Here is a 27,748-nt window from a genome sequence, read left to right as displayed (position 1 = left end):
TTAGCCATCACAAATTCCTTTTTAGAGGTGACCTAGCAAATGATTTGATGCAATGTAGACTATGATTTGGCTCCAAAAACCATAAGTCAGGCCTTTTATAAGAGGTCTGTCCTCAAATATCCATGATAGAATCTCCCCAGCTGATTATATTAATAAAATGCAAATAGGGTTAAGAGCCACCAACATAGCCAGTTCTAGACACATAATATTGGAGAGAACATTTAAACTGAAATTTAGTTTAACAGTAAAACAAACTGTGACTTTACTGGCTGGAACTAGCTAAGGGCTGTGGATTTAGCAGGATGAGAGAAAAAGATGACTAGGGAGTAAATCAAATGCTTTACACCTGTGCTTAGCTAATTGCTACTCATAATTCAGACAGTCTCATAGTACCTGCAGAGAAGGCAATAGCAACCCATTCCAGTACTCTTGCCTGGAAAATCCCATGGACCGAGGAGCCTGGTAGGCTGCAGTCCATGGGGGTCGCTAAGAGTTGGACATGACTGCAGCGACTTGGCAGCAGCAGCATAGTACCTGAACCTTAAAATCCCTTAGTTCTGTTAAAAAAAAAAAAAAACTCTTCAAGTAAATAAATTCTGAGAATTATATAAATCATAAAGAAAAAGAAGAAACCTTACTTTCTGAGTTAGTTGCTTTCATATTTACTAGTTCACTTTCATGACATAAACTAGATTATTTTTCTCTCCAGTTTATATTTGAGGAAAATACGGCTTTAAAAATGGTACTGAAACAATTGAACATCCCTCCAAATAAAAATAATGATAATAACCTCAACCTAAACCTCCACACCTTATATAAAAAATAAATCAAAGTGGATCATAACCTTAAAAAGTAGAGGGAAAAAAATAGAAAATCTTTGGCATCTAGAGCTAGGTGAGGAATTCTTAGACTTGACAACAAAAGTATGATCAATAAAAGCAAAAACAAGAAATTGGATCTCATCAAAATGAATTAAGAGTGCTTCATAGAATATCCTTTTTAAGTGGATGAAAACTCAAATTACACACTGAGAAAACACATTTGAAATCCCATATGAGAAAAATGACTTGTATCTATAATATACAAAGTATTCTCAAAACTAAACTTCAAAAAATGTAATTAGAAAATAGGCAGATGCAGGCAGAATACAGGGAAAGACATTTCCATGGAATAGAATATACACATGGCAAACAAGCACACAAAAAGATGTTCAACATCATTAGCCATTAGAAAAACACAAACTAAGACCATAATAAGATATCACAGAATAACTAAAATTAAAATACAGTGACAACATCAAGTGCTGGTGAGTATGAGGAAAAATTGTATCACATTGCTGGTAGGAATAGAAAATGGTTTAGCCACTCTGAGAAACAGCTTGACAGTTTTATTTTTTTAATCCTAAAACTAGATTTACCCTACAAACCAGTAATTGTATCACTGAGCATTTATCCCAAAGCAAAACTTAAGTCCCTGCAGAAACTTAAACATAAATATTCAACTAACCACATTTCTTTCGATGGGTAAATGTTTAAACAAGTTGTGATCAAATATTGTGATAGAATACTACTTAGCAACAAAAAGGAATAAATAATATATGCCAAAAATTGAAATAAACTTCAAGGGAATGATACTGAGTCAAAAACTTTAAAAAGCCAATCTCTGAAGATTAATTCATGATCGTGTTCATATATCATTCTTAAAATAACAAAACTGTGGAGACAGGGAAAAATTAGAAGCTGCCAAGGGTTAGAAACGGGGGTAGAAGGTGCAGGAGGGAACTTTGTGAGTTGTTTTGTTTTGTTTTTTTTGGTCCCAGTACAAATAACATAGCAATCTTCGTTTTAATCCCTAAAGATATTTAAAAGCAATTCCTAATATGAGGTGTCCAGATATTTAGCAATGGGAGCAGATCAGAGGTGACAACTTCAAAAGAGACTGTACTAATTCAAACTATGTGTCAGTTTTTACAACACCAGTGACACTACTTAAATGATACAAATTTTTTTAATGGAACATACTTTAACTATTCTGGATATCCAGTATACCAGATGGACCAGCAGCATTTTCTCTACATTTAATCTTATTTAAGAAAATAACTTTCATAATAAGACAGTAAGAGAAGAGAAGCCACAAACCTCAAGTACAGTTCTCACAGGAAGACGAGGTTAAAATAAGTGGTAGCAGTTCAAAAGCTTAAGCCATAGTACCTAAATTTGGCTGTGCCTTAGGATTATCTGAGAAACTTTTAAAAAACCCTCACACTCAGGATGCACCCTAGATCAATAAACTCATTTTAAAGCTCCTCATGACACCAACATCTAGCCAGAACCAGCAGACTAAACAGAAGGGGATGTTTCTACAAAAATCTTTTAAAAGTAAGTCCTTTCACCCAATCAGATTTACCTCCCCCAAAGACCTCCCTACTCAGCAAGTAAAGAATCTCCCTGCAATGCAGGTGTCACAGGAGACAAGGGTTTGATTCCTGGGTCAGGAAGATACCCTGAAGGAAATGGCAACCCACTCCAGTATTCTTGCCTGGAAAATCCCATGGACAGAGGAGCCTGGCAGGCTATAGTCCCAAGGGTAGCAAAAAATCTGGCATAACTGAGTGACTAAGCGCACACGCACACACACACACACATGTAAAAAAAGGCTAGATGTTGTCCATACTGAACTTTAATTAATACTTAGGACTTGCCAAAAACTTGAATCATGTTCACCCAAATTACATATCATTCTCTAAGTTTTTCAAACCCAGAGCTAAGGGGAAAAGTTTCCCAAAATGAGATTTTAAGTGCTCACAGAGGACTAGTCCCTGGAAAACCAGAAGAGCCATCACTCTGCGTTGAAACGTAAAGCGTTCTTGATAACCTTACCACTGCCAACAGATACTAGTCTCTGCCAACCAATGGAGAAAAGATATTTCCCATTCCTACCAGGGCAAATTCGGCTGTACTTCTCTTAGCTAGACCCCTTCTTTCCCAGGCACCACTGCCCTTCACCTGGTGGTGGACACTTTGGTTCTCTGACAGTGCAGCTATTTTGAAACTCTCAGGTGAATGAAAACCATCTGGAGGACCTATTATAACAAAGATCACTGAGCCCCTCTAGAGTTGCTGAGCCCATAAGTCTGGGACAGGGCCTTAAAACTTGAATATCTAACACAATACCAGGGGACACTCTCAGGCTGTCACCGAATGCCAAGTTCCTGTGCCTGAAGCACAGTGAGGCCAAACAAACCTAAACCCTGGAGTGTGGAGCAGAGAAAGGTTTACAGTAGGGCTGAGCAAGGAGAGGGGTGGTTTATGCTCCCAAAATCCCAAACTCCCTGAAGGGTTTCAGCAAAGCATTTTTTACAGGCCTGTCATAGGCAAGGGGCATCCCCAGGAATGTGATAACCTCATGTCCAATTTTGATTGGCTGATGTAGAGGTAATAGGGCAGTTAACATTATCAATCCTCAGGAGCCACAGGCCTGGGGGCTACAAGCTCCAGATCATCAAGTGGTTAATTTCTTCCATTTGGTGCTGGGTTTTAGCATCTGAAAACTCAGGAAATATGCATGAGATACTAGAGGGCAGCTACAGCTGAGGATACCAGGGACGGAATCTGCTCGAAGAAGGCCTGGTCGATTACTGCTTGGTTAATAGATGACCATACTTTGAGACCCACTCGAGGAAGGGCTGGTAGGTTACTGCTTGGTTACTAGATGACCATACTTTGAGAGCCACTCTTCTAGTGACTTGGAATGTTAAGTAATCGAATTCCTTTCCTTGTAGAGCCAACTATGGGGGGCAGGGAGTAAGTTTCGTCTTTGGTTGTGTTTCTTGTTCATTTAAATCAAAGCCTATTTGAGGGACTTCCCTGGTGCCCGAGTAGTTAAGAATCTGCCAGCCAATGCAGGGTACAAGGGTTCAATGTCTGGTCTGAGAAAATCCCACATGTCTTAGAGAAACTCAACCTGGCCGCCACAACTACTGAGCTAGCGCTTTAAAGCCTGAGACTTACAACTACTGAAATTACTGAGGTGCGCATCCCACTCCACAACTACTGAAGCCTGAGTGGCCTAGAGCCTGTGTTTCACAACAAGATAAACCACTGCAATACCTCAATGAGAAGCCCACCCAACACAATGAAGAGAAGCCTACTGCCCCCACCCATCCCCCGCCCTTGCTGCAACTAGGGAAAGCCACCGTGCAGCAAGCAAGACCCAGCACAGACAAAAATATACCTAAAAAAGAAAAAGCCTATTTGAGACAGTGCTGCACTCAAGCAGGCCGGCAGACCTGTCTCTTGCTTCAACAGAGTTTGCACAGAACCGACCCACGTATTCCCCGTCCTCTAGCCTCCACCACCCTCCAACCTCTTTTCCAGGTGCAACCTTTGGAATCCACCACTCAGCTCTCCTCGGCCTTTGGGACTAGCCAACATCAGTTTTGAGCTTACTTTACTCCTGTTCCACCAGGAACTCCCTGATTTGTCAGAATTATTCCACCGTGGTGGAGACTGCCGTTCACCGCCTGTTCATCACGCATCTGCGGGCACTTACCTCTTTCTGCGCTTCCACTGCAACCACAACAATGCGGCTCTGCACAAGCTAGGTCCACTTTTTTTTCCCCCATTGGCCCAGGAGAAGCCAAGAACGCCTAGAGTCTTCGGAAAACGCAAAACCAGTGTTGCGACTGCGCCCTCTTCTAGGATATGCAGAAGCTTCTCAAGAGAGTGGGGTAAAACCCAGGACGCTGTGAAGCCACCACTGTCATGGAGAAAAACCTGAACTGGGCCCTTCTGGATCTGTCTGCCCTGGTTCTCGCGAGCAGACTTGCGCCTCCGTGATTTCCTGGGGAGACCCGTCCTGGAGGAGCAGGTGAAACTCATATCAAGGCCTGTCTCCTCAGGCTCGCGGCCCCCCAGGCTGGGCTAGGTGAGTCTCTCTCTCAAAGGCTCACCCTCAAGCTCTACCAGGAGCCTCCAAAGCCCAGAGGCCTCTGAGGAGCCCCTCTGGCGTCAGGGCTTCTCCCTGAAGCCCCTTTTCGGAGCCACAAGGCAGCTGTTTAACCACTCTGGAGCCCTCTTTTCACGCCTTGAACCAAATGGAAACAGAAAAGCTTTTTGCAGTGGGGGGTGGGGCGGGGGGAAGCATGTTTGAAACTCAAACAGTATAATGAGATATAAAGAATAGATATATGAATTAATGTCCTTTTTACATATTTATTGCTCTCACTGTATCTGCATGAAATAAGTTTGTCCCCCTATTGGACTGGTTCTCAAACTTTGCTGCTTTTGTTTGAATTACCTAAAGAGCTTAAAAACAAAAAAAACTAGTGTCTGCGTCCCAGCCCCAGAGATTTTGATTTAATAGGTCTAGGAGGAGCCTGGGCACAGAGAGCTAAGTAGAGTTCCCCAGGTGATTCTAATGTGCAGCAAATTTGTGAACTGCCTCTTGGCTTCAGTCCAGCTAGTGATCAGCTATTAAATCTAAGACACATGGGCTATTGCGTGAGCTCTGTTGCTCTGTGTATTCCATTTTCTTCCTCCTGGAATATCTGTACCAGGGAAAAGGATGGACAGTTGTGTCACTTTGATGAAATGGACTGACATTTTCAATTAGCTTGAAGGCAGGGCGGGGGTAAATGCAATAATGCATATAGCCCTAGGTGAGTGGCTAGAAGCTTTTTCAATTGAGTCCACTCTACTGTTCATGCTAATGGTAATACTTCTCCTCTTAATGCAGCTGTAAACTTTATAAGCCCACAGGTAGAGCGCATCACAAAATATTCACCCCTCCCCATTGGCCCACTCTCAAGCTCCATTCCCTTCCCCAATACACCAAGGTACATCAGTGTGCTTGAGAGCAAAATAAACATATTGATCTTCAATTCCTCTCCTTTGCAGCTTCTCTCTTATCAGGAGATGTCAGCATTTAGTGCAAGGACAAATGCTTGCCTCTTGGGAAGTAATGCAGACCAAGCCTCCAAGAGACAAATGGCCTTTAGGGAGTGGGGGGAAATAGTCTTTCAAAAAGGTTGATGGCCTTTTCCAGTCATCTCATCTTAGAGATCAAATATCCAAGATAAAAATGGTTAAAAAGAAAAAGAAGAAGAAAGGAAAGAAAGAAAATATAACTTTCTTATTACATTATAATAAGGCAATTTTCCTTTAAATAAAACACCTTAAATTCTCTTTCCGAAATAAAATTTGCTATCCCATCTTTAGACTATCCCTCTTACTTCCTATATTATTCATGATGCTTAATTCCCCAAATAGCACATGGCTGAAAACAGAAGCTAACCTCTTGTTAAGCATGAACTAAATCTTTTCCTAGAGCCCACATTCAAGGTACAAATTGGGGTTGGCCAATACAAATATTTTATCTGAAATAAGTTGCAGTATTATGCCTCTTCAATATATTGTTAACACAATATAATTAATATAGTTACTATAATCAATATAGTTAATATAAGTGCAAGACATGGTATGATGCCACTTTGGTGATTTCCTTCATCCATGTAATTTTGAAATTTGACTGTATATATTTTTTTGTATTCTAATGAGCTTAATAATACCTTTCCAGGGATACAAAAATAAAATAAATCTGTAATATTCATGTGTGGTTTGCCCCTGGGGTGGATTATCATAATGGCGGGTGAGATATTTGAGCCTTTTCCCAAGTCATTAAAAAACCTCTGGCAAGCCGCCCCTGGTCCTCTCCAGGGGGTGGGAGGAAAGGATCTTTAATCATAATAATCCTGGGGGGAAAAATCTCGGAAATAAGACATCTGCTTCTCTGCCTGTTGTTTTGTAGAATAGCAACGATTGCTTTAGCAGCTTCCATTGCCATATGTGTACAATAAGTAAATGAACATAAAATTGAACGAACACATAAAAGAAGGATAAACCCACCCAGCTTAACAAATCCAGTCTCTCACCTGCTGTGCCCTGAAACATGAAAAAAAGAATCCCTGGATCATAAGGATTAATAAAATAACAGTCTCTGTTAACAATACTGACAGGCGGTACAGGATCATTTGTCTGATGTGGGGACTGACAGCTTAGCTGCTTAATTCTTAAGCCTGCCCTCTTTTATCACTTTTCTCCTAATTAGGCAATAAACATCACCTATACATTTGCCTTAGAAAAAATTAAAAGTTTGTAGTCCAAACATTCCATTTTGTTTTCTGTCCAGCTGGAAATGGAATACATGACTGAGTTTTCTCCATCATTCAGACAGTCAGTGTGGAAAATATCAGGGCTGTGAATCTCAGCGCAGTAAGATCAGAAATTTTTATATTGGTCTTTCCAAACCACTAATAATTAACCAGTACTTTGTATAATGCTAAAATCTTAGACTTTATCTGATATTTTACAAGTTCTGAAAACATTAGCAATTTTTCATAATCACATTTCTCATGCCTCAAACCTAGGTATTATTGAAAGTCCTTAATAATTCTTGATGAATAAATGTTTGTGAATTCTCACTGCTGCAGCAAAGTCATACTACTGATAAAAGAAATTTTATTTTAGATTTAGTAGCACAGGACAGAAGTAGGAGATTTTTGTGTGCTAACAATGGTAATAATTAAATGTGTAAAAGAAGTTTCATATATCGTTGTTGGTCATTCTAAAATGTAATTAATACCCTCAGTTTCACAAGCATTTATCACAAAGAAAGCATATCATGTGTTTCCATTCAAAGTGCTACAAGCTCAGGCAATAAATTCAAGAAGACCCAGGTTCAAGTTAATGGTTACCACTTACTGTCTATGTGACCTTGGGCAAGTTATTTAACCAAGCTAGGCCTTTATTTCCTCCTTTATAAGATAATGCTCGCTTCCCTGGTGGTGCAGAGGTTAAAGCGTCTGCCTGCAATGTGGGAGACCTGGGTTCGATCCCTGGGTTGGGAAGATCCCCTGGAGGAGGAAATGGCAACCCACTCCAGTATTCTAGCCTGGAGAATCCCATAGATAGAGGAGCCTGGCAGGCTACAGTCCATGGGGCCGCAAGAGTCGGACACGATTCAGCGACTAAACCACCACCACCACCACAGTTGCTGAGGAGAAGCTTCAGGGTTCTTGAGCCACCAGGAAGATAGTTGCGGTAAAGTGAAGTGAAGTCGCTCAGTCGTGTCCGACTCTTTGCGACTCCATGGACCGTAGCCTACCAGGCTCCTCAGTCCACAGAATTTCCCAAGCAAGAGTACTGGAGTGGGTTGTCATTTCTCCAGGGGATCTTCCCAACCCAGGGATCAAACCCAGGTCTCCTGCATTGCCAGCAGGCGCTTTACCGTCTGAGCCACCAGGGAAGCCTCAGTTGCGGTAAAAGGGAGTCTAAAATGATGCTGTACCTGGAGGGCTATTTGCAAGATGAAAGGTTACCAGGGCAGTTCTTACAGTAAAGGGGATGATCCAGCAGAGGGAGAAACTCAGGATCGGGAAACCCTCAGCCTAAACTGGAGTAGGGAGAGGGCTGTGATGAAGACTGCATGTGGAGACACTGCCATCGGCAGGAGCAAGGCCCTTCATCCCAGTGATAACGGGGAAGGAAGGGAGGGTGAGCCCACGGAAAGACATGAGCTCTGTTATGGTGGCCAAGAGGGGAGGGTTTTATATGAGTTGCTTCTGTTCTGTCAGTGTAATGTGAGGCTGGGTGGTCTACCACGGGCAGAGTGTGGAAGGCCAGTGGTTGGCGTGTGCGCCAGGACTTTGAAATGAGAGAAGTAAATAGTAACAGCCATTTTGAGGAATTGGGACACCAACACAGGATTTCAGAGAAGTGACTAAGATGACCAGGCTGATTAGAGGGCCCATTTGAGATTTGTGTTTATGAATTTAGTGTGCGGGAAATTCCCTGGAGGTCCAGTGGTTAGGGCTCCAAGCTTTCACTGTGGAGGATGCAGGTTCAATCCCTGGTCAGAGCACTAAGATCCCACAAACCTAGTAGCACCGCTAAAAAAATTTAAAAATAGAGATCTGTCAGCATGCTTATGTATTTTTCTTCAGCAATATTTAGCTATTTTTGGATTTTGTAAGAACTTTCTTTTTAAGATGATATATACCCTATCTCTTTATGATTAAATCCATTGAGGAAAAAATGTTACTTAATCTCAATGTGCATTCTATGATTAAAGAGAATATACACACAGAAAAAAATCTAGCTGTTTTGGTACAGGTGAGGATGTAGGAAATACTAAGTGTCAGATAATCTTTTTCTCAAATATATATGTATGTATTTTTTCAGAGACACTAAATGACTTAACAAAGAAAGACGAAGTATAAATTGCAAAGCTTTTACTGAAAATGTACTTTTTATAGCATTCATGATTTCACACCTGTGATTAACTAGCAATGATTTCAATACTTACAAACTCTTCTGCCTCTGAATTTGTGATAATGCATGAAACTAAGCTTATAACATTAAGAAAAAACAACAGCTCATCTAATCCATCTTTATATCCTTCATGACAGCAAGATGCACAATTGAGTTCTTTAAAAGGGCTAAAAGTGATTGACATAAATTCTGAGCTTATTTTTAAAGCTGTGTAAATGCAACATTTTTAAGACAACATTTAAAACAAAGGTCACACCTTATGAAAACAAAATTCTTAATTCAGGCTTTCTTCATTCTTAGTCATTTGGCATTCTGCTCCATTTAACATTTTATATTGCCCAACAAAGAGTGATTATCTTTCACTGTTTTTGGAGATGACTGAACAGATGACGGTGATACGTGCCTACTACACAGGTGGGATCTTGCCTAAGATCAGTTTGCTTAAAGATATTATTTTGCTATATTTTTGTTGAATATTGGGGAGTACTTGTATGATTCAAGATTAAGTCTGTGCTGTTTCTTTAAGAACTGAATGCTCTGGATATATATTTGATAATTAAGATTTTAGACAAATATTCACCAGCATTAGGTCTATTAAACTGAAATACACTGTGGGCCTAATATCAAATAATAAATACATGAAGTAAACATTAAGTATCTTAAAAGAAAGACCACATGATCCTTCTTCTGTAAAAAAAACATTATTTGTTTGAAAGTATGACCTTTCCCTCAACTATTACTTCCTGAATATGAAAAAGAGACAAAATGGGTTGAAGTAAAAACTCCAGCGTTACACTCCACAACCCTGAATGTAACTGGTGAGATCTTGGTTTTGACAATGACTTCTCCATGCCACCCTGTAGAGAAAGATGAAACAAATGATAATAAGGTTGAAACATAGCTTCACTGTATTACCTATATTTCAAGTCCTTTGGGAAAACAACATAGTTTATCAATACATGAAATAAAAGCTACAGACAGATCCAAGTATTGCTATTTATTACCTGGAGATATGTATACCAAGGACTTCACATCTCCCCCAAACCTTCGCTGGGGCACAGAACATCTGAGTACAAATGTTGAGTCCTGTGTAGTTCACAGCACAAATGCAAAGTGCATTCCATATTTACTTAATGACAAAAATAATGTCAAGATATGACAAGGAATTAGTATAAGTTGGAGAATCTTAAAACCTCTAGAAATTCCCAAAAATAAATTGAGGAGTAAAAGAATAAGATTTTGAATCTGTTAAAGTAGATTGTTTCTATGTTATACACCATTTAGCATGAATCCAAAGCTGCAATTTTCAGTTCTCAGTACCATACTTTGCTCTTTGGAAATATTCTCTCACCTCTTTCATAACAATAGGATAAAACAGCTCTCTCCTTTAATACTTAACACATACCACACTCTGTAATGGGAACTAACATAGTGTTGTACATCCATTATATTTCAAACACAAACAAACAAAGCAATAAAGTCCTAGAAAAAGAGGTCAAATTTGTGGTTAGGTAGAGTGAGGGAAGGGGAATTGGATGAAGGCAGTCAAAGGTACTACAAACTTCCAGTTATAAGATAAATAAATACTAGGGATATAATGTGCAGCATGGGGCTTCCCTGGTGGCTCAGCAGTAAAGAATTTGCCTGCAATGCAGGAGATACAAATTCAGTCCCTGGGTTAGGAAGATCTCCTGGAGGAGGGAAGGGCAACCTGCCTCAGTATTCTTGCCTGGAATCATCCCATGGACAGAGGAACCTGGCAGGTAACAGTTTATTGATCACAAAAGTCAGACAGGACTTAGTGACTAAAGAGCAAAAACAAATATAAAGCATGATAAATATAATTAACACTGCTATATTTTATATATGAAAAGTGTTAAAAAGAGTAAATCCTAAGAATTTTCACCACACACAAAATTTTTTTTATTTCTTTAATGTTGTATCCATGTGAGATAATGGATGTTCACTAAATTTATTGTGATACTGTTTCCTGATGTAAGTCAAATCATTATGCTATACACCTTGAACTTACATAGTGCTTTATGTCAATTACATCTCAATAAACTGAAAGGGGAAAAAAACCCACATACCATGCTCTAATGCCTTGTGGATCACTGACAACCCTCTTGGCACATGCTACAGCTTGAGTGATGTCATCTTGCAGCAAAGCTGAAAAAGAGGTGGTGAGAAGTGAAAATAACATTCATAGAAATGTTAAGTTTAGGCTCAGTCAGCTTTATTCTGTTAGGCTGAGGAAAGAACAACTAAAATAATTTTTAAGGGTCTGTTTATCTGTTGATGTTGGGGGAAACTCTTCATTCCATCCCATTTGGCATCTGTTTCTCATTTACCAAAGTCATTGGAAGCTCTGGAATTATTAATTAGCATGATAGAAGGTTTTCTTTTTACTAGGAACTATTGAAAAAAAAAAAAAAGACAAACAAGCAGAAACTGGTCTAGCAGGTTTTTGCTCAGCAATTCAACGCTGGAAATTGATTCTAAAGAAATAATAAGAGATGTACTGAAAGACATGTATACAAACTGTTTCATAGCAATTAATAGAGGGCATAAATGGAACTAGCCTAAATGTTTAACAGTAAGAGTTAGGTTGATACATTATAGAGCATTTATATTGTGAAAATCTATTCATTTTTAAAAAACAATAAGGATTGGTATTTGTTGACAAAAATAATTTTGTGTAATAAAGACAAAATTGTAAAGCAGTGACTATAGTACAATTTCACTTTTGTTATGTGGGTACAAATGTGTATAATATAGCTTTACATTCATGTCCGGGATTGTTGTGTATTCCAAAAGAACATGTGGATACCAAAATTTCTCTATGGTCATACATGTCTGGGTAGTAAGAATTTTTATTCAATGACAACAGGTTATTCCATAATACAAAATTTTTTAAATAAATTAACTGGATACAAAAGTATATTCTTAGACTCATCTTCACTATTAGGATTTGTAATATTTAAAAATTTAGCAGTATCAATTTTGCTATATTTCTCCAATATTTCAGGCACTAAAGATTCTACATGCTTTGGGAGGTTCAAAAAAAATGTAGGGGATATATGTGTACCAATGGCTGATTCACACTGAGGTTTGACAAAAAAGAACAAAATTCTGTAAAGCAATTATCCTTCAATTAAAAAATAAATAAATTAAAAACAATTTTTTTTAAAGATTCCACATGCTTTCTCTATTTTAAAAGGAAATCAATAGAATACTTGTTTCACCTCAATTAAGCAAATTTAGAAATTAACTTGTTAGAATGACAATTTTTATATAGGAGCTGTGTTTTTGGAGATTCGTTCTAAAGAATTTATAAATGAAATGTCATAATGTTTCTAATTCACCTTAAAATCACTCAGCAAAAAGAAGTTTATATACATATATATATATATATACACATAAGTAAATATGCCAAAATGTTAACAACTGTTAAAGTACGTGATGAGCATATTGATGCTTATTATAGTAATGTTTCTAATTGTCCATATATTTAAAATATTTTATCGTAAAAAGTAAAAACAATTTTTTAAAAATACCACGTATATTCCTCCACTTTGATTAACTAGTAATTCTTTTGTTTTCCAATAAAGGAGGGTAGATTTTTTTAAAAAAGGCCACCCAACAAAATTATCGCTAATCCTCCCCAAACAAGGAAAGTAGAAGGAATGGCATTGTTTTACAAAGTATCAATATGTCCAGTTATGATAAAGTGATAGGTCATTCCAGCAACTCCTGTATGTTAGCAAACAGCAAACTTTTATGATTAGAAACTGAAGAAATTAGGAGGAGGAGAATAGAGTTTCTAGATATTAAAATGGAGTTTTTATAGGTCCCTGATGAACCCTTCAAGATTTTTTTATTTCTATTGAATCTTGACCTATAGGATTGTTCCAATTTCCCCATAAGATGTTTATGGAAAAACCTGAACGAACTTTTTGGATAACTCAATAGGCATAACCAGGTGAGTCCTGTGCCATCACTCCACATTATCTTGTCTTACCGCTGCAGGGTATATGACAGGCATTAACTGCTCCTGGGGTTTTGCCATCATTACACCACCAGTGGCTATTGATTTGAAATATCCCATAATCAGTGCTTCTGTCTCCACTATTGTAGTTTGTAGCTTGTGTGTTATAACTGCTTTCCCATCTGGCCAAACACATCCCTGAAAAAAACATATTTTGAGTAATAAAGAGTGAATCATGTGACTTACAGTTCATAGCATAATCAGTTCTACTTAACTAGTTCTATTTTACTAACGACTTACTTTACAAGTATAAAGATGCATTTTACTTGTAAAGTGTTTTAACACTTTGGTGTTAAAGGTCCCTTCAGAAAATTCTTTTATTAGCAAATGATTTGGTAATACAAATGAAAAAGATAACATATTTTTAAAAATATCTTCCATTGCTATTACACTTTCCTTACTACTAACACCCAGGTAGGATTAAGCCTAGAACAGAAAAATCAACAGAGTTGTTGAGTGGGTTTGGTCATTAGCAGCAGATGCATATGTTAATGGAAAAATGCTTTTTATCAGAAAAAAATAAGGATTTTCTGGGAGAAAGAAAATTTATGATACCGAAGGCGAATTTGGGTATCAAATTATAATGCAGGCAAGAATCATAGAATAGGAAAGGCTGGGTCATCCATCCATCCATCTAGCAATTGGCTAACTCATTCAAAAATATTTATGGAGGAGAAATGTCTGAATTCAGTACGAAAACTACAGTGATGACATTGACAAATATGGACTAAAATACAAAGGAAATTTTCCTTATGGCACGTCTTAAATTCTGTGGAAGAAAATGAAAAATAATTAATGAACTAGAGTCAGAATAATAAAATGTCATTTCATGCTGCATTTCAGGGATCCTTATATAGATATTGATTGAGGGGAGATAGTTCTACTGTCCCTGTTTTAAGAGTTCAATGGAATTTTTAAAAAACCTTGATGTTAAAAGTGCAACATCATGTTAGGGGGATTAAAAATGAGAAAAATACTGCCTTATTCAGAACCCAAGATCCAAATTAGAAATGGCTAGAGTCAAACAACAAGGGCTTGACAGACATGTTCCAGGTGCTAAAATGTATCTTATAGTCAGTCTACATGTGCCAGTTGTCAAATTTAGTAGCACTAGAGGAGTACATGGGAACCTTGCATGCTTAGAATGATGTAGAATTTGACCCACCATGCCTCATTCCTTCACCTGGTACATCTGATTCTAAAAGAACAAGTGGATACTTTTAACCATTGTAAGTGTATAAGCTTTTGAACTGTGGTGTTGGAGAAGACTCTTGAGAGTCCCTTGGAGTGCAAGGAGATCCAACCAGTCCATCCTAAAGGAGATCAGTCCTGGGTGTTCTTTGGAAAGACTGATGCTGAAGCTGAAACTCCAATCTTTTGGCCACCTGATGTGAAGAGTTGACTCATTGGAAAAGACCCTGATGCTGGGAAAGATTGAAGGCAGGAGGAGAAGGGGACGACAGAGGATGAGATGCTTGGATGGCATCACCAACTCAGTGGACATGGGTTTGGGTGGACTCCGGAAGTTGGTGATGGACAGGGAGGTCTGGTGTGCTGTGGTTCATGAGGTCGCAGAGTCGGACACGACTGAGTGACTGAACTGAACTGAACTGAAGTGTGTAAACCCTCCAAGAAAGAAAAAAACATTCACTCAAAGACCCTTTCTTTTGGTTCATCCTCTATTAGTATCTGTTCTACACCTAGCTAACTATTTGAAAGGATGAAAAAGAGTTAACTTACAGTTTGCCAGGCTGATTCCCCTAAAGCCATCCATTCCAAATCTTTTCAGAGTTCTGGCAAGCTCACATCTCTCAAAGACCTTGCCTTGGACAGCGACCGAAAGGAGGAGAAGCCCCAGAATAAGGAGAGCCTTCATGTTGACTGAGAAGCCAGACCTCCAGGCTGACCAGGGGAGCTGGCCCTGCTTTTTAACATCTTTTCACTTCCTTCTTATGCGACTGGTTTGGGAGCTCCACCCTCTGAGACGTGGAAAACAGGAAATGTTGATCGGTTCACTAACTTTAAATTTTTCTTTCTTATGTTTGAAGAGGGACATTCTGACGTCCTAAGAATTAATCTGCAAGAAAATAGTGAAATGACATTACTTAAAGACATTGCTCAGGACTAATTGGGATTAGCAGTATTGCCAAAAGCGGAACTTTTTCCTATTTTATTATGAATTTGAGCAAGTATAAAAAAAACCTGAATGAACATTTGACTCAACTGAAAATGAATTCCAATCTTTCATTACATTTTTCTTCATTAAGTTGCTTTATGTGCCTTCTGTATGTTGCCTTCATCTTTTTCCTTTAAGATTATTTTATATACACTTTCCACAGAAGAACATTGCCTGTTGTTCAGATAGGTATATAGTACAACACTATGTTGTTCGGCCAAATTCCATTCCTAACTTCTTGGTTACTCTTGTAAATTCTTAATTTATAAATCAATGTTTCGCTATTAGAAGTAAGCCTCGTGCAAATAACATTCTTAACTCCATGAACTGTGAACTTCCAGATGTTCAAGCTGGTTTTAGAAAAGGCAGAGGAACCAGAGATCAAATTGCCAACATCCACTGGATCATGGAAAAAGCAAGAGAGTTCCAGAAAAACATCTAGTTCTGCTTTATTGACTATGCCAAAGCCTTTGACTGTGTGGATCACAACAAACTGTGGAGAATTCTTCAAGAGATGGGCATACCAGACCACCTAACCTGCCTCTTGAGAAACCTGTGTGCAGGTCAGGAAGCAACAGTTAGAACTGGACAGGGAACAACAGACTGGCTTCAAATAGGAAAAGGAGTACGTCAAGGCTGTATATTGTCACCCTGCTTATTTAACTTATATGCAGAGCACATCATGAGAAACGCTGGGCTGGAGGAAGCACAAGCTGGAATCAAGATTGCCGGGAGAAATATCAATAACCTCAGATATGCAGATAACACCACCCTTATGGCAGAAAGTGAAGAGGAACGAAAAAGCCTCTTGATGTAAGTAAAAGAGGAGAGTGAAAAAGTTGGCTTAAAGTTCAACATTCAGAAAATGAAGATCATGGCATCCAGTCCCATCACTTCATGGCAAATGGATGGGAAAACAGTGGAAACAGTGTCAGAATTTATTTTTGGGGCTCCAAAATCACTGCAGATGGTGACTGCAGCCCTGAAATTAAAAGACGCTTACTCCTTGGAAGAAAAGTTATGACCAACCAACATAGCATATTCAAAAGCAGAGACATTACTTTGCCAACAAAAGTCCATCTAGTCAAGGCTATGGTTTTTCCAGTGGTCATGTATGGATGTGAGAGTTGGACTGTGAAGAAAGCTGAGCACTGAAGAATTGATGCTTTTGAACTGTGGTGTTGGAGAAGACTTTTGAGAGTCCCTTGGACTGCAAGGAGATCCAACCAGTTCACTCTAAAGGAGATCAGCCCTGGGTGTTCTTTGGAAGGAATGATGCTAAAGCTGAAACTCCAGTACTTTGGCCACCTCATGAGAAGAGCTGACTCATTGGAAAAGACTCTGATGCTGGGAGGGATTGGGAGCAGGAGGAGAAGGGGACGACAGAGGATGAGATGGCTGGATGGCATCACTGACTCGATGGACATGAGTTTGAGTGAACTCTGGGAGTTGGTGATGGACAAGGAGCCCTGGAGTGCGATTCATGGTGTCGCGAAGAGTCGGACATGACTGAGCAACTGAATTGAACTGAACTGAATTCCTTTCTGACAAAGCCTTACTTCACGTTTTCATGTTAGAGCATAAAGAGTCATTGTAAAGCAAGGGAATTTTACAGCAAAAAAACCCCAAAAAAACAGAATATGCCACCCCAAGAATCTTCCCCTTTGACACAAGAAAAATTTTGAGCTGAAGGCAATGCAGAAGAAGAAGATCCAAGAAAAGTTCTCTGTTCTCCCCCCTATTTTCCTGAAAGCAGCACATAAATTTGTGCAAGAATTAATCATCAACATCCCTAGACACATATTAGGCCCAAGTCAGGACTAGAGAACTCTGGAAAACAACCTATACTGACTAGCTATTATTTTCCATTAGTTTCTGATGTATTTATTGTACCACTATTTGCTGCCCTTGGAAGCCCAGTACTCTTTGCCTCTGTCTTGTAGTTCCCCTAAAAATATATTGTTCTTTGGTTAAGATGATCTGTAAGTCCAAGTCCTAGACACCTCTTTGAGTTACTCACCACTTTCATTTCTCATAAGTATATATGAGATGTACATGTTAATATACTCATTTCCTTTTCTCTTGTTAAGCTGTCTTTTTGTTACAGAGTCCCAGCCAAAAACCTAAAATAGTGAAAGGAAACAAACATTTCCCCCTGTACAGTTTCTGGTGAGGAGGATGGGACCGTGAAAGGCTAGAACACTCCATTCTCCCTGGCGACTGCAATTGAAATATGGGATAACAGACAGCAGACCAGCAGAAGGTACAGATTCTTACCATGTCAGTCTCCCAGCTCTTTCTCTGTCGTGCACAGACAAGAGAGCAGGATAAAACTTTCTCCTTTTCCCTTCCTTTCCAAATTCACAGTGGCAGAAGAAAAACATTTGTGAAAACAGACCTTGAATTGTGATTCTCGTGAATCTGTTTTTGTTAATCAGCCCCTATGGTTACTGACTCTTAGCCTCGCAGGAAGAGTTACGTTTTCCTTTGTCGTCTGTCATAAGGACGAAAAACCATAAGATGAGAATCTCCATTTGTTTTGTTTTCTCTTCTGAGAACTTGGCTTTGTCACCAGTGAGAATACTCCCTTTGTGGGGTTGGCGGGGTGCAGGTTGTCAGGCTTGCATCAGCAGTTAGCCAGCCAGCCAGCTAGCAGCCGAAGACATGAAGGGACAGGCAATATTCTCTTTGTCCAACCATGCTGGCTGTCAGGGAAATTTGTCTTAATGAAGTGTCTCAGGTCATAAGAGGCCTTTAGGGCCTCTACCTTTGCTGCCTGGTTTGTGAAGGAAAAATTCTCCTCTCAGTATCACCTTTCTGGTAGCATAGGTTAGGAGGTCAGTTATGTAAGGTGTCCCACTTTGCAGGACATAGAGCTTTCTTTGTCACCTGAGACAAGGAAGGTCTTTGTTTCTTAGGCTTTCTCTGGAGTGGCTCTGCATCTTGAGAGGCCTACGTTTCTTAAGGGACAGCTCTTGCGTCCTAATAGTATAAGCTCTAATATTGGTTTTAAGCTCTTGTAAGCCCTAATATTGGTTTTAAGCCATGAAAAAGGCTCACTGGCTCAGACTCACAGTTGGAATAGATCTATTGAAGACTTGAACTTTTACACCTAAAAGGACTTTTAAGATAGCTCTCATCTTAAACAAGTGTCCTACAGGTACCAATGGGAAGATCAAATTGAGAAAAAAAAAAAAAAAAGGAAAGAAAGAGAGAAAAGATAGAAATAGATACAGAAGGTACAGGGTTTTCCTGATGGCTCAATGGTAAAAAATCTGCCTGCCAATGAGGGGGACCCTGGGTCAGGAAGATCCCTTAGAGAAGGAAATGGCTACTCACTCCAGTATTTATGCCTGGAAAATCCCATGGACACAAGAGGAGCCTCGTGGGTTACAGTTCACAGGATTGCAAAGTCAGACATGACTGAGCAACTGTGTGAAAGAAAAACAAAACACTTCCTTAACTTTCTCAACAAGGTTAGGAGGGGAACATCAGAGGACTGTCAAGAGCTACAGCTGGCACTCAAGCAGGTATAAAACTTACAGAAATATTGATAGCCAGGAAATAGCTTTGCCAAAGGTCCAGAAAAGGCACATGAAGGTTTGATTTATTGTCCTTTACTTTGTAAAGCCAACCCCACCAGCTCCAGACATCCCATATTTTGGGCCTGCACTACCAAAAAAATGTCAACATTGTTGAGTTCTCCTATCCTCCTGTTAAACAAAGGGAAAATGTAATAATAATGATCTTAGGTTTCTGATAAGGGCAAATATACCCTTGAGTTCCATCTCATATAAGACCTACAGTCCCTTCTCTGACCCTTGGAAATATTGATCTTACTGTATCTTTGAAATGTAAGCACCCAAAGAGATCCTTGTTGCTAAAGCAATTCAGTTCAATTCAGTCACTCAGTTGTGTCTGACTCTGCCGCCCCATGAACCACAGCACTCCAGGCCTCCCTGTCCATCACCAACTCCCGGAGTCCACCCAAACCCATGTCCATTGAGTTGGTGATGCCATCCAAGCATCTCATCCTCTGTCGTCCCCTTCTCCTCCTGCCCCCAATCCCTCCCAGCATCAGGGTCTTTTCAAATGAGTCAGCTCTTCGCATCAGGTGGCCAAAGTATTGGAGTTTCAGCCTCAACATCAGTCTTTCCAATGAACACTCAGGACTGACCTCCTTTAGGATGGACTGCTTGGATCTCCTTGCAGTCCAAGGGACTCTCAAGAGTCTTCTCCAGCACCACAGTTCAAAAGCATCAATTCTTCAGCACTCAGCCTTCTTCACAGTCCAACAATCACATCCATACATGACCACTGAAAAACCATAGCCTTGACTAGACAGATCTTTGTTGGCAAAGTAATGTCTCTGCTTTTGAATATGCTGTCTAGGTTGGTCATAACTTTCCTTCCAAGGAGTAAGCATCTTTTAATTTCATGGCTGCAGTCACCATCTGCAGTGATTTTGGAGCCCAGAAAAATAAAATCAGCCACGGTTTCCACTGTTTCCCCATCTATTTGCCATGAAGCGATGGGACCAGATGCCATGATCTTCGTTTTCTGAATGTTGAGCTTTAAGAAAACTTTTTCACTCTCCTCTTTCACTTTCATCAAGAGACTCTTTAGTTCTTCACTTTCTGCCATAAGGGTGGTTTCTTCTGCATATCTGATGTTATTGATATTTCTCCCGGCAATCTTGATTCCAGCTTGTGCTTCCTCCAGCCCAGCGTTTCTCATGATGTGCTCTGCATATAAGTTAAATAAGCAGGGTGACAATATACAGCCTTGATGTACTTCTTTTTCCTATTTAGAACCAGTCTGTTGTTCCCTGTCCAGTTCTAACTGTTGCTTCCTGACCTGCACACAGGTTTCTCAAGAGGCAGGTTAGGTGGTCTGGTATGCCCATCTCTTGAAGAATTCTCCACAGTTTATTGTGATCCACACAGTCAAAGGCTTTGGCATAGTCAATAAAGAACAAATAGATGTTTTTCTGGAACTCTCTTGCTTTTTCCATGATCCAGCAGATGTTGGCAATTTGATCTCTGGTTCCTCTGCCTTTTCTAAAACCAGCTTGAACATCTGGAAGTTCATGGTTCACATATTGCTGAAGCAATTACAGGACCGGAAACAAACAAATACGAGAGATAGTTTTTTAAGAAAACAAACCGTTTGATATTTTCATAAGCTCCCTTGCCCCAAATTTTGTCCATAGCCTCCACAAGATTATTCATTCAAGACAAGTAAAATTCTTAATAGTCTTTTCCACAAATATTGGCAAAAGGCTTTAGCCACCTGAGTGGGTAAATTTAACTTGTTCTATCTGCCAAAAATCCCATTTAGGTCTTCTATAAGCTAGAAAGTTTTTGTACTACTGTACTGGATATGTGGCTAAAATTTTTAAATGAAAGCTATGAGATCACAGTTTGCATCAGTCTCTATCTATATATCCATGTATATCTATGTATGTATGTTATGTATGTGTGATATTTTTATTCCTCTGGATAGTATTTGTAAAAACTTGTGAAAGACCTCTATTTAACTGGCTTAAAGACAATACAAGCACTTATTTAAACTAAGACTAGTCAAATAAGTTTATGTTGTCTCTACTTTATGCTTGAAATTATAAAATTATAAATTCTACTCAAGAACTAAATTTACAATAGAAATTATTTCCTTAATGTATGTCAATATGGTAGAGAAAAAAGTCATCTTTAAATTATTAGATTCTTTACTTCTGTAAGTTTTGCTACTTGCCTAGTTTGTCAACAAGAAAAATAACATAAAATGATGGTTAATTTTTAATATCATTAAATTTTCATGGCGACTCAAGCATAATTGTTAAGTACACATGAATTAAATAGATATAAGTGGTAGAAATGTTCGTAAATGAATTTTGCAGGTATCATTCATAAAATGTGTCTGCTTAAAAATAGTTTTCAAAATCTTTTTGTAACATTAACTTTAAATGATATTCATTGATATCTAGTTCATTTCCAAATAAAATAGTGAAATATTAATTGCCAAACACATGTTTAAGTTTATATGCTTTTCACCTCTTATTACAGAGAAACTAAAGGTATTTGGGTTTGTTAATAACATGTTGTTTTTACCACTTAAAAAAAATTGTACTATGAAAAGGCATATGTCTTTAAAAATCACGAAGTGATATATTCCTGGAAATTCCCTGGTAGTCCTATGGATAGGACTTGGCGCTTTCACTGTTGTGGTCTGGGTTCAATTCCTGGTTGGAGAACTAAGATCCTGTGGCGTCCACACAGCACAGCCAATAAATAAAGATATAAAAATTTAAAAGAGCAAATAAGATAAAAGATAAGGGTTCTAGTAAACAGGATTTTAATACAGGAGAAAGGAGAAGGGAAATTATTGAGATGAAGGGAACAGTAACCCTAAGGACTCCCTGGGGGAAAGCCAAGTTAAAGAAGTCCTGGAAGGCTTCCCTAGGGGTGCAGGGGATAACAATCCTCCTGCCAACAGCGGGCATGCGGGTTCGATCTCCAACTGGGAAGATTCCACATGCCGGAGCAACTCAGCCCGGGCGCCACTACTCCTGAGCCTGCCAGCGGCAACTACCGAAGCCCAGGTACCTAGAACCTGTACTCTGCAACAGAAGCCAGCACAGTGAGAAGCCCAGGCACCACAATAAAGAGTAGCTCCCCACCCACTGCAACTAGAGGAAGTCCACGTGCAGCAGCAAAGACCCAGCACAACAAAAAATAAACGTTAGTTGACTAATTTTTAAAAACCCTACTACAAATGTGTGTAATAGACAAGCTTAAAAAAAAAAAAAATGTCCTGGAATGTTTGAAACTATTGAAAGGAGTTTGACAACTCTGACTGAGATCTAGGGCGATGAATTAATACATGAATAAGTAAATGGAAGACTATGCAAACAAAAAGTAAGGCAATTGTCAATTCCAAGAAAACTAAAACACAAGAAAAGAAGATATACAACCAAATTATACGATCATAGTATACTCATCTGTGAGAGTTTGTACATGCTTGTAAAGGGGAACAAGACATGGGGAGTCCAGAGAGCTAAATCTTCATCTTCCTTGGCGGAAATCAGTAGAAAATACCCATGATTGAAAATAAAAAATGAATAGAATAATCATACTCTTGACATATATGGCCATAATAATAAAATAGAACTAAAGAAGCTAAAAATAGCTAAGAAGTTGAAAGACATTGCCTCTAGTGTTGGGAATTGGATAAGAAAGTTTAGGGCTATCTTTCAGCATTTAACTTATAACACCTCATTTGACTTTAAAAAATGTGCATATGTATTTTATGATTAAAAAAACTTTAAAACGTCTTATGTAAGAAAAAGGACTAAAAGATACACACCAGAATGTTTATACTGACACTCTTCAGAATTTTATTCAACTTGTATATTTTGGCATTTTCCAAGTTTTGTTCTTTCAGCATATATTACTTTTATAATTAGCAAAATAATAAATAATTACACATACAGAGAGGAGTGTGCAGAATCACTAAAAAAAGAATGATTTTTTTGAAGTCCTCAACATTCCTCTGTGTATATGAACTCACCCATATTGGTAGAAATAGTCTGCCAATTAACTTTAAATTTATCCTTCTTTCATGCAGCTCATCTGTACCCAGATCAGTGGTCTCTTAAGCTTCAATAGAAAGGAGTTAAATATTAATTTTCAATGAACTTCATGAGATGCATTAAAATGGCATATAAGCTATAGAAAAAGAAACATGAGAGAATATGTCAGAACAATCCTATTTTGTTTAGGATCATTTTTATTGTATCATTAACTTTCTTAAAAGACTGAAAAATACTCTTATAAGAATAGAATTTATATTTCTTGGAATAAGAGATAAGTTGCCAAGCTCCTGGAACACTGTCCCATCCAGGCCTTCATTTGGGAGATTATATTATTGAAGGAGGATAAAGCAGGAAGAAACATTTCCTGAGGCCTGGGTACTTGAGGAGGCAAATTTGGCCAGATCTGAGATGATAGTGGTAACAGGCTTGAGAAGTGGCAGGGCCCTGCATCCCACTCCGTGGGGGTCCCAGAGCAGTGGTAAGAGGTCTCTTGGATGGCATGCAGCTGCTGGGAAAGTGAACATGAATTGCTCTCCCTTGGGAATCAATAAAGCTTTTTTAAAAAAAATATTTATTTATTTGGTTGTGCTGGGTCTCAGCTGCAGCAATGTGAACTCTTAGTTGCAGCATGTAGGATCTAGTTCATTGACCAGGGATTGAACCCAGGCCCCCTGCATTGGGAGCACAGAGTCTTAGCCACTGGACCACCAGACAAGTCCCTCAACGAAGCTTCGAGAAAGAGCTTCTGCCTTCGAGTGAACCATGTCAGCCTGGGTAATTACCATCATATGAACATCTCAGTGATGGACTGAAACTCTAAGGTCTTCCTCAAGTTTTCTGGGCTTTGTCCTTTCTTGAGATGCTTGTAAGCTCCTGGGCAGGGGATAAGCTAAAGAAGTTTTACAACACCATCTTTTGGGGAAATGGGGCTTAGAGACAAATTTTGTTAGATTTAGAAAAATAAAGCAAAGTGATGGTTCTTGCACCCATTTATAGTATAGCAAATTTAGACCCTCTGCACTATTTGACCTAGACTTACCTTCTCTGAATGTGACTGCAGAGTGGGAAGTGAGATGGTTCTTGAGAGCCCTAGAGATGAAACTACTTTCCTGAAAATGGCTCTTCGATTTAATGATTTTGGTCACCACTGACCCTGGAGGTAAGCCACGGTGTTTTTAATTTTCAGTGACTCAGACCTCTCTGTCTTGATAATCTTGTTTCACTATAATCTATCCCATCACTTTTTTGCTGTTGTTGTTCCTGCAATCTGGTTTTTATTTTCTTGTCATTCAGTCACTCAGTTGTGTCTGACTCTTTGCAACCCCATGGACTGCAGCATGCCAGGCTTCCCTGTCCTTCATTATCTCCTGGAGCTTGCTCAAACTCATGTCCATTGAGTTGATGATGCCATTCAACCATCTCATCCTCTATTGGCCCCTTCTCCTCCTACCCTCAATCTTTCCCAGCATCAGGGTCTTTTTCAATGAATCAGCTTTTCGCATCAGGTGGCCAAAGTATTGGAGCGTCAGCTTCAGCATCAGTCCTTCCAATGAATATTCAGCACTGATTTCCTTGAGGACTGACTGGTTTGATCTCCTTGCAGTCCAAGGGACTCTCAAGAGTCTTCTTCAATACCACTATTCGAAAGCATCAGTTCTTAGGCACTCAGCTTTCTTTATGGTCCAGCTCTCACATCCATACATAACTACTGGAAAAACCACAGCTTTGACTACATAAAACTTTGTTGGCAAAATGATGTCTCTCCCTTTTCTAAATTAAAATCTATTTGTGTCAATATATGAAGGACATGAAAAACTATATGAAAATAGCATAACCTCAGGAAGTATTAATAACTGACACTGGTAAAAAAAAAAAAAAAGACCGTATTAATGAAAAGAGGCATTGGAATGAGTTTTGTCAAAGATTGTAAATAGTCACTTGCTATGAAGCAGTGCCATTCCGTGGTCAGGGCAGCTCCTCTCATTAGCCAGCTGACACTGTCCTTGTGTAGTTTGGCTCAGGGGTGCAGAGGACCTAGTCTCATCTCTGCTGTGGCAGCATGGCTGCTAGGAGAATTTGGAAGAGGCAGGGGAGATGGGAGGGCTGGCATGTGGGGTAAGGGACACAGCTGGACTCTCCCAGGGAGCCCAGATGCTGAAAGCTGAAGATGGAGTAATTTCTAATGGAGCTGTGTAATAGCCCTGTGAAACAGGACCAGCATCCAGCTGCTCCCAGCAAGTCCAGCATCCTAGCCACAGGTCAGAGTGGCTCTCTGTGGGGACATTCCCTGACTCAGGGCAGTGCTTCACCCTAATCCAAAGCTGGCATTTTGTTGGCCAGGTTCTTGGGTCATTGAAAAATGGTAAATGATTTGGGTTTGCCTAATCCAAACCAGTGTGTCTTTTTCGAGGATTAGTGATCACTTTCTGTTCTTTTAGCTCTCAATGTCTCTGTAATTTCAGTTCCCGCTCTTTGCAAAATAGATCGAACAAGCAAGATGCTTTCCTGCATCTCATAACACCACCCAAACTCCAGAAATCATCTAACTTTTGTACTTAATTTACTATGTAGTCTTGGTGTTTTTGTGTTTTGAGTCAGATACTCAGTTCATGGGCTTTCCAGGCGGCTCAGAGATAAAGAATCTGCCTGCCAAGCAGGAGACGTGAGTTTGATCCCTGGGTCAGGAAAATCTCCTGGAGAAGGAAATTGCAACCTACTCCAGTATTCTGGCTTGGGAAATCCCATGGACAGAGATGCCTTGCAGGCTACAGTCCTTAGGGTCGCAAAGGAATCAGACACAACATAGCGACTAAAAAACAACAATCTGTTCATACTGAGAAAAAATACTACTACTTAATATACACAAGAGGAATTATTTCTACTGTGGTGTCAATACTGTGCTATAAAAGTTATTGTGGTCTCGCACAGAGCCACAACTTACTGACCCATGAATTGATCTTTAAGCCTAAAACAGTACCAGCCTAGTCATCTGCCAGGTGCTTTACTGCTAATCACAGAGGAGACTCTACCATTCTTCACCCTTGCCATGCATCACTCTTTCATCTTTGTTCCTGCTGTCTCCTCAATGTGCTGTGCAGACAATGGAAGAAATAATAGGTGCTGGTGTCAAAGACAACGCTGGGGGGTGAGCAGAACCAGACCTAAAAGCTTAATCCCTGAAACAGTAAAGTTCAGCAATTAATCCCAAAGACAATGGAAAGTATTCATGAGTATTAAACTGGAAGGTAACTGGATCAAAATCTTAAAACAAAGTAAATTAACACTCTCGATTGCATTCAGGGACTGCTGCTAGAAAACTATACGAGTAATTCAGATGGCAGATGAAGTGGGAAGTGGATAATAGAACTAGGAGAATTCAAGAGATATTTAGGAGGTTTGAATAGTCAAGATTGGAGACTATTTTGAGACACAGGGATAAAAGGAAAGGTATATAATGCTAGCTTTTTTTTTACTCAAATGCTTGCAATGTGTTAGCCACTTAATAAACATTATTTATAATTCTTTCAGGGGTCTTAAAGATAGGTATTATGTCCATTTTACAAATGAAAAACTACGTCTCCCAGAGGAGAAAAGTCCTGCCCCAAGACATACAGATAGTGAGTGGGGGAGCTGGGAGTTAGATTCAGGTCAGGTCCATGGTCTTTTCAGTTTACCTCGTTACCTTGAAGTTCAAGTGAAAGGGAAGAAATTCTCTCACAACACACTATAACTTCTTTGTCTATCTACCTCTTGCTGATTTTAGTTCCCAATATAATTATACAAATCCATTTTATGTGTTTTAAGTGTGATTTTCATCTAAGAGGTTAATCTAACTCCAGGCAATGCCGTTAAACAATCAGAGACTATTTCAAAATCAGTATTCTTTTTTTGTTAAACAGAGATGTTACTTATTTATTTTTGGCTGCATGGGTCTTAATTGCCACAGGTGGGCTTTCTCTAGCTGCGACGAGTGGGGGCTGCTCTCTAGTGCTTGGGCCTCTCATTCCCGTGGCTTCCCTTGTTGCACAGCACTGCTCTAGGCACTCTGGCTCCAACAGCTGCGGCTCCCAGGCTCTAGAACACGATCTCAGCGGTGTGGCACTGGGGTTATCTGCCAGGTGGCACATGGGATCTTCCTGGACCAGGGATCAAACCCATGTGCCCTGCATTGGCAGGTAGATTTTTAACCACTGGACCACCAGAGAAGCCCCTAAAAATCAATTTTCTTAATGTGAGTACAACTGATAATTGTGGAAAGTTTTTTATTTCTTTGTGCATACTTTCTTTGTACTATTTACAAAGTACATTTAAACTTTCAGATTCAATGAAATTATAACTTTAGAGTTCACTTCCCTTTTTCACATTATGAACAGATATTTCCCTTCCCACATGGGTCAGGTTACAAAAATCCTTCCTCAGTTTACACAAAAATTGGGCATTCATCATTGAGAAATTGTAATGAAATAAGTAACTGATTTTTCAAACATGTGATAAAACATAATCTTGTTGACAAAGAGATGGGAATGTTCCTATTTTCATTTGCTCTTTCTAGAAGAGTATTCTGATTTCATTTCTCTGTTAAGTATGACTTTTGAGTTTAA

General features: G+C 39.2%; 1 protein-coding gene across 3 annotated transcripts in view; it reads right to left on the bottom strand.

Annotated features, from left to right (window-relative positions):
- Positions 1-9,287: 9,287 nt before the first annotated feature.
- The window catches only part of LOC138072308 (lysozyme C, kidney isozyme), a 55,482-nt gene continuing 37,021 nt past the window's right edge, over positions 9,288-27,748 (bottom strand). For 2 of the 3 annotated variants that reach the window (XM_068963424.1, XM_068963426.1), the window contains 4 exons: positions 15,118-15,454; positions 13,351-13,515; positions 11,420-11,498; positions 9,288-10,186 (listed from right to left, as the gene is read on the bottom strand). In XM_068963424.1, coding sequence (XP_068819525.1) covers positions 10,120-10,186; positions 11,420-11,498; positions 13,351-13,515; positions 15,118-15,253 — 447 coding nt within the window. In that variant the 5' untranslated portion in view covers positions 15,254-15,454 and the 3' untranslated portion in view covers positions 9,288-10,119. Of the gene's footprint in view, positions 10,187-11,419; positions 11,499-13,350; positions 13,516-15,117; positions 15,455-23,122; positions 23,212-27,748 lie in introns of all 3 variants that reach the window. The other variant, XM_068963425.1, reaches the window with a different exon arrangement.

The sequence above is a fragment of the Capricornis sumatraensis genome, unplaced genomic scaffold (genome assembly GCF_032405125.1).
Source record: "Capricornis sumatraensis isolate serow.1 unplaced genomic scaffold, serow.2 scaffold1, whole genome shotgun sequence".
Classification (NCBI taxonomy): domain Eukaryota; kingdom Metazoa; phylum Chordata; class Mammalia; order Artiodactyla; family Bovidae; genus Capricornis; species Capricornis sumatraensis.
The sequence above is the reverse complement of the archived record's forward strand: the minus strand, read 5'-3'. Positions and strand labels throughout refer to the sequence as shown.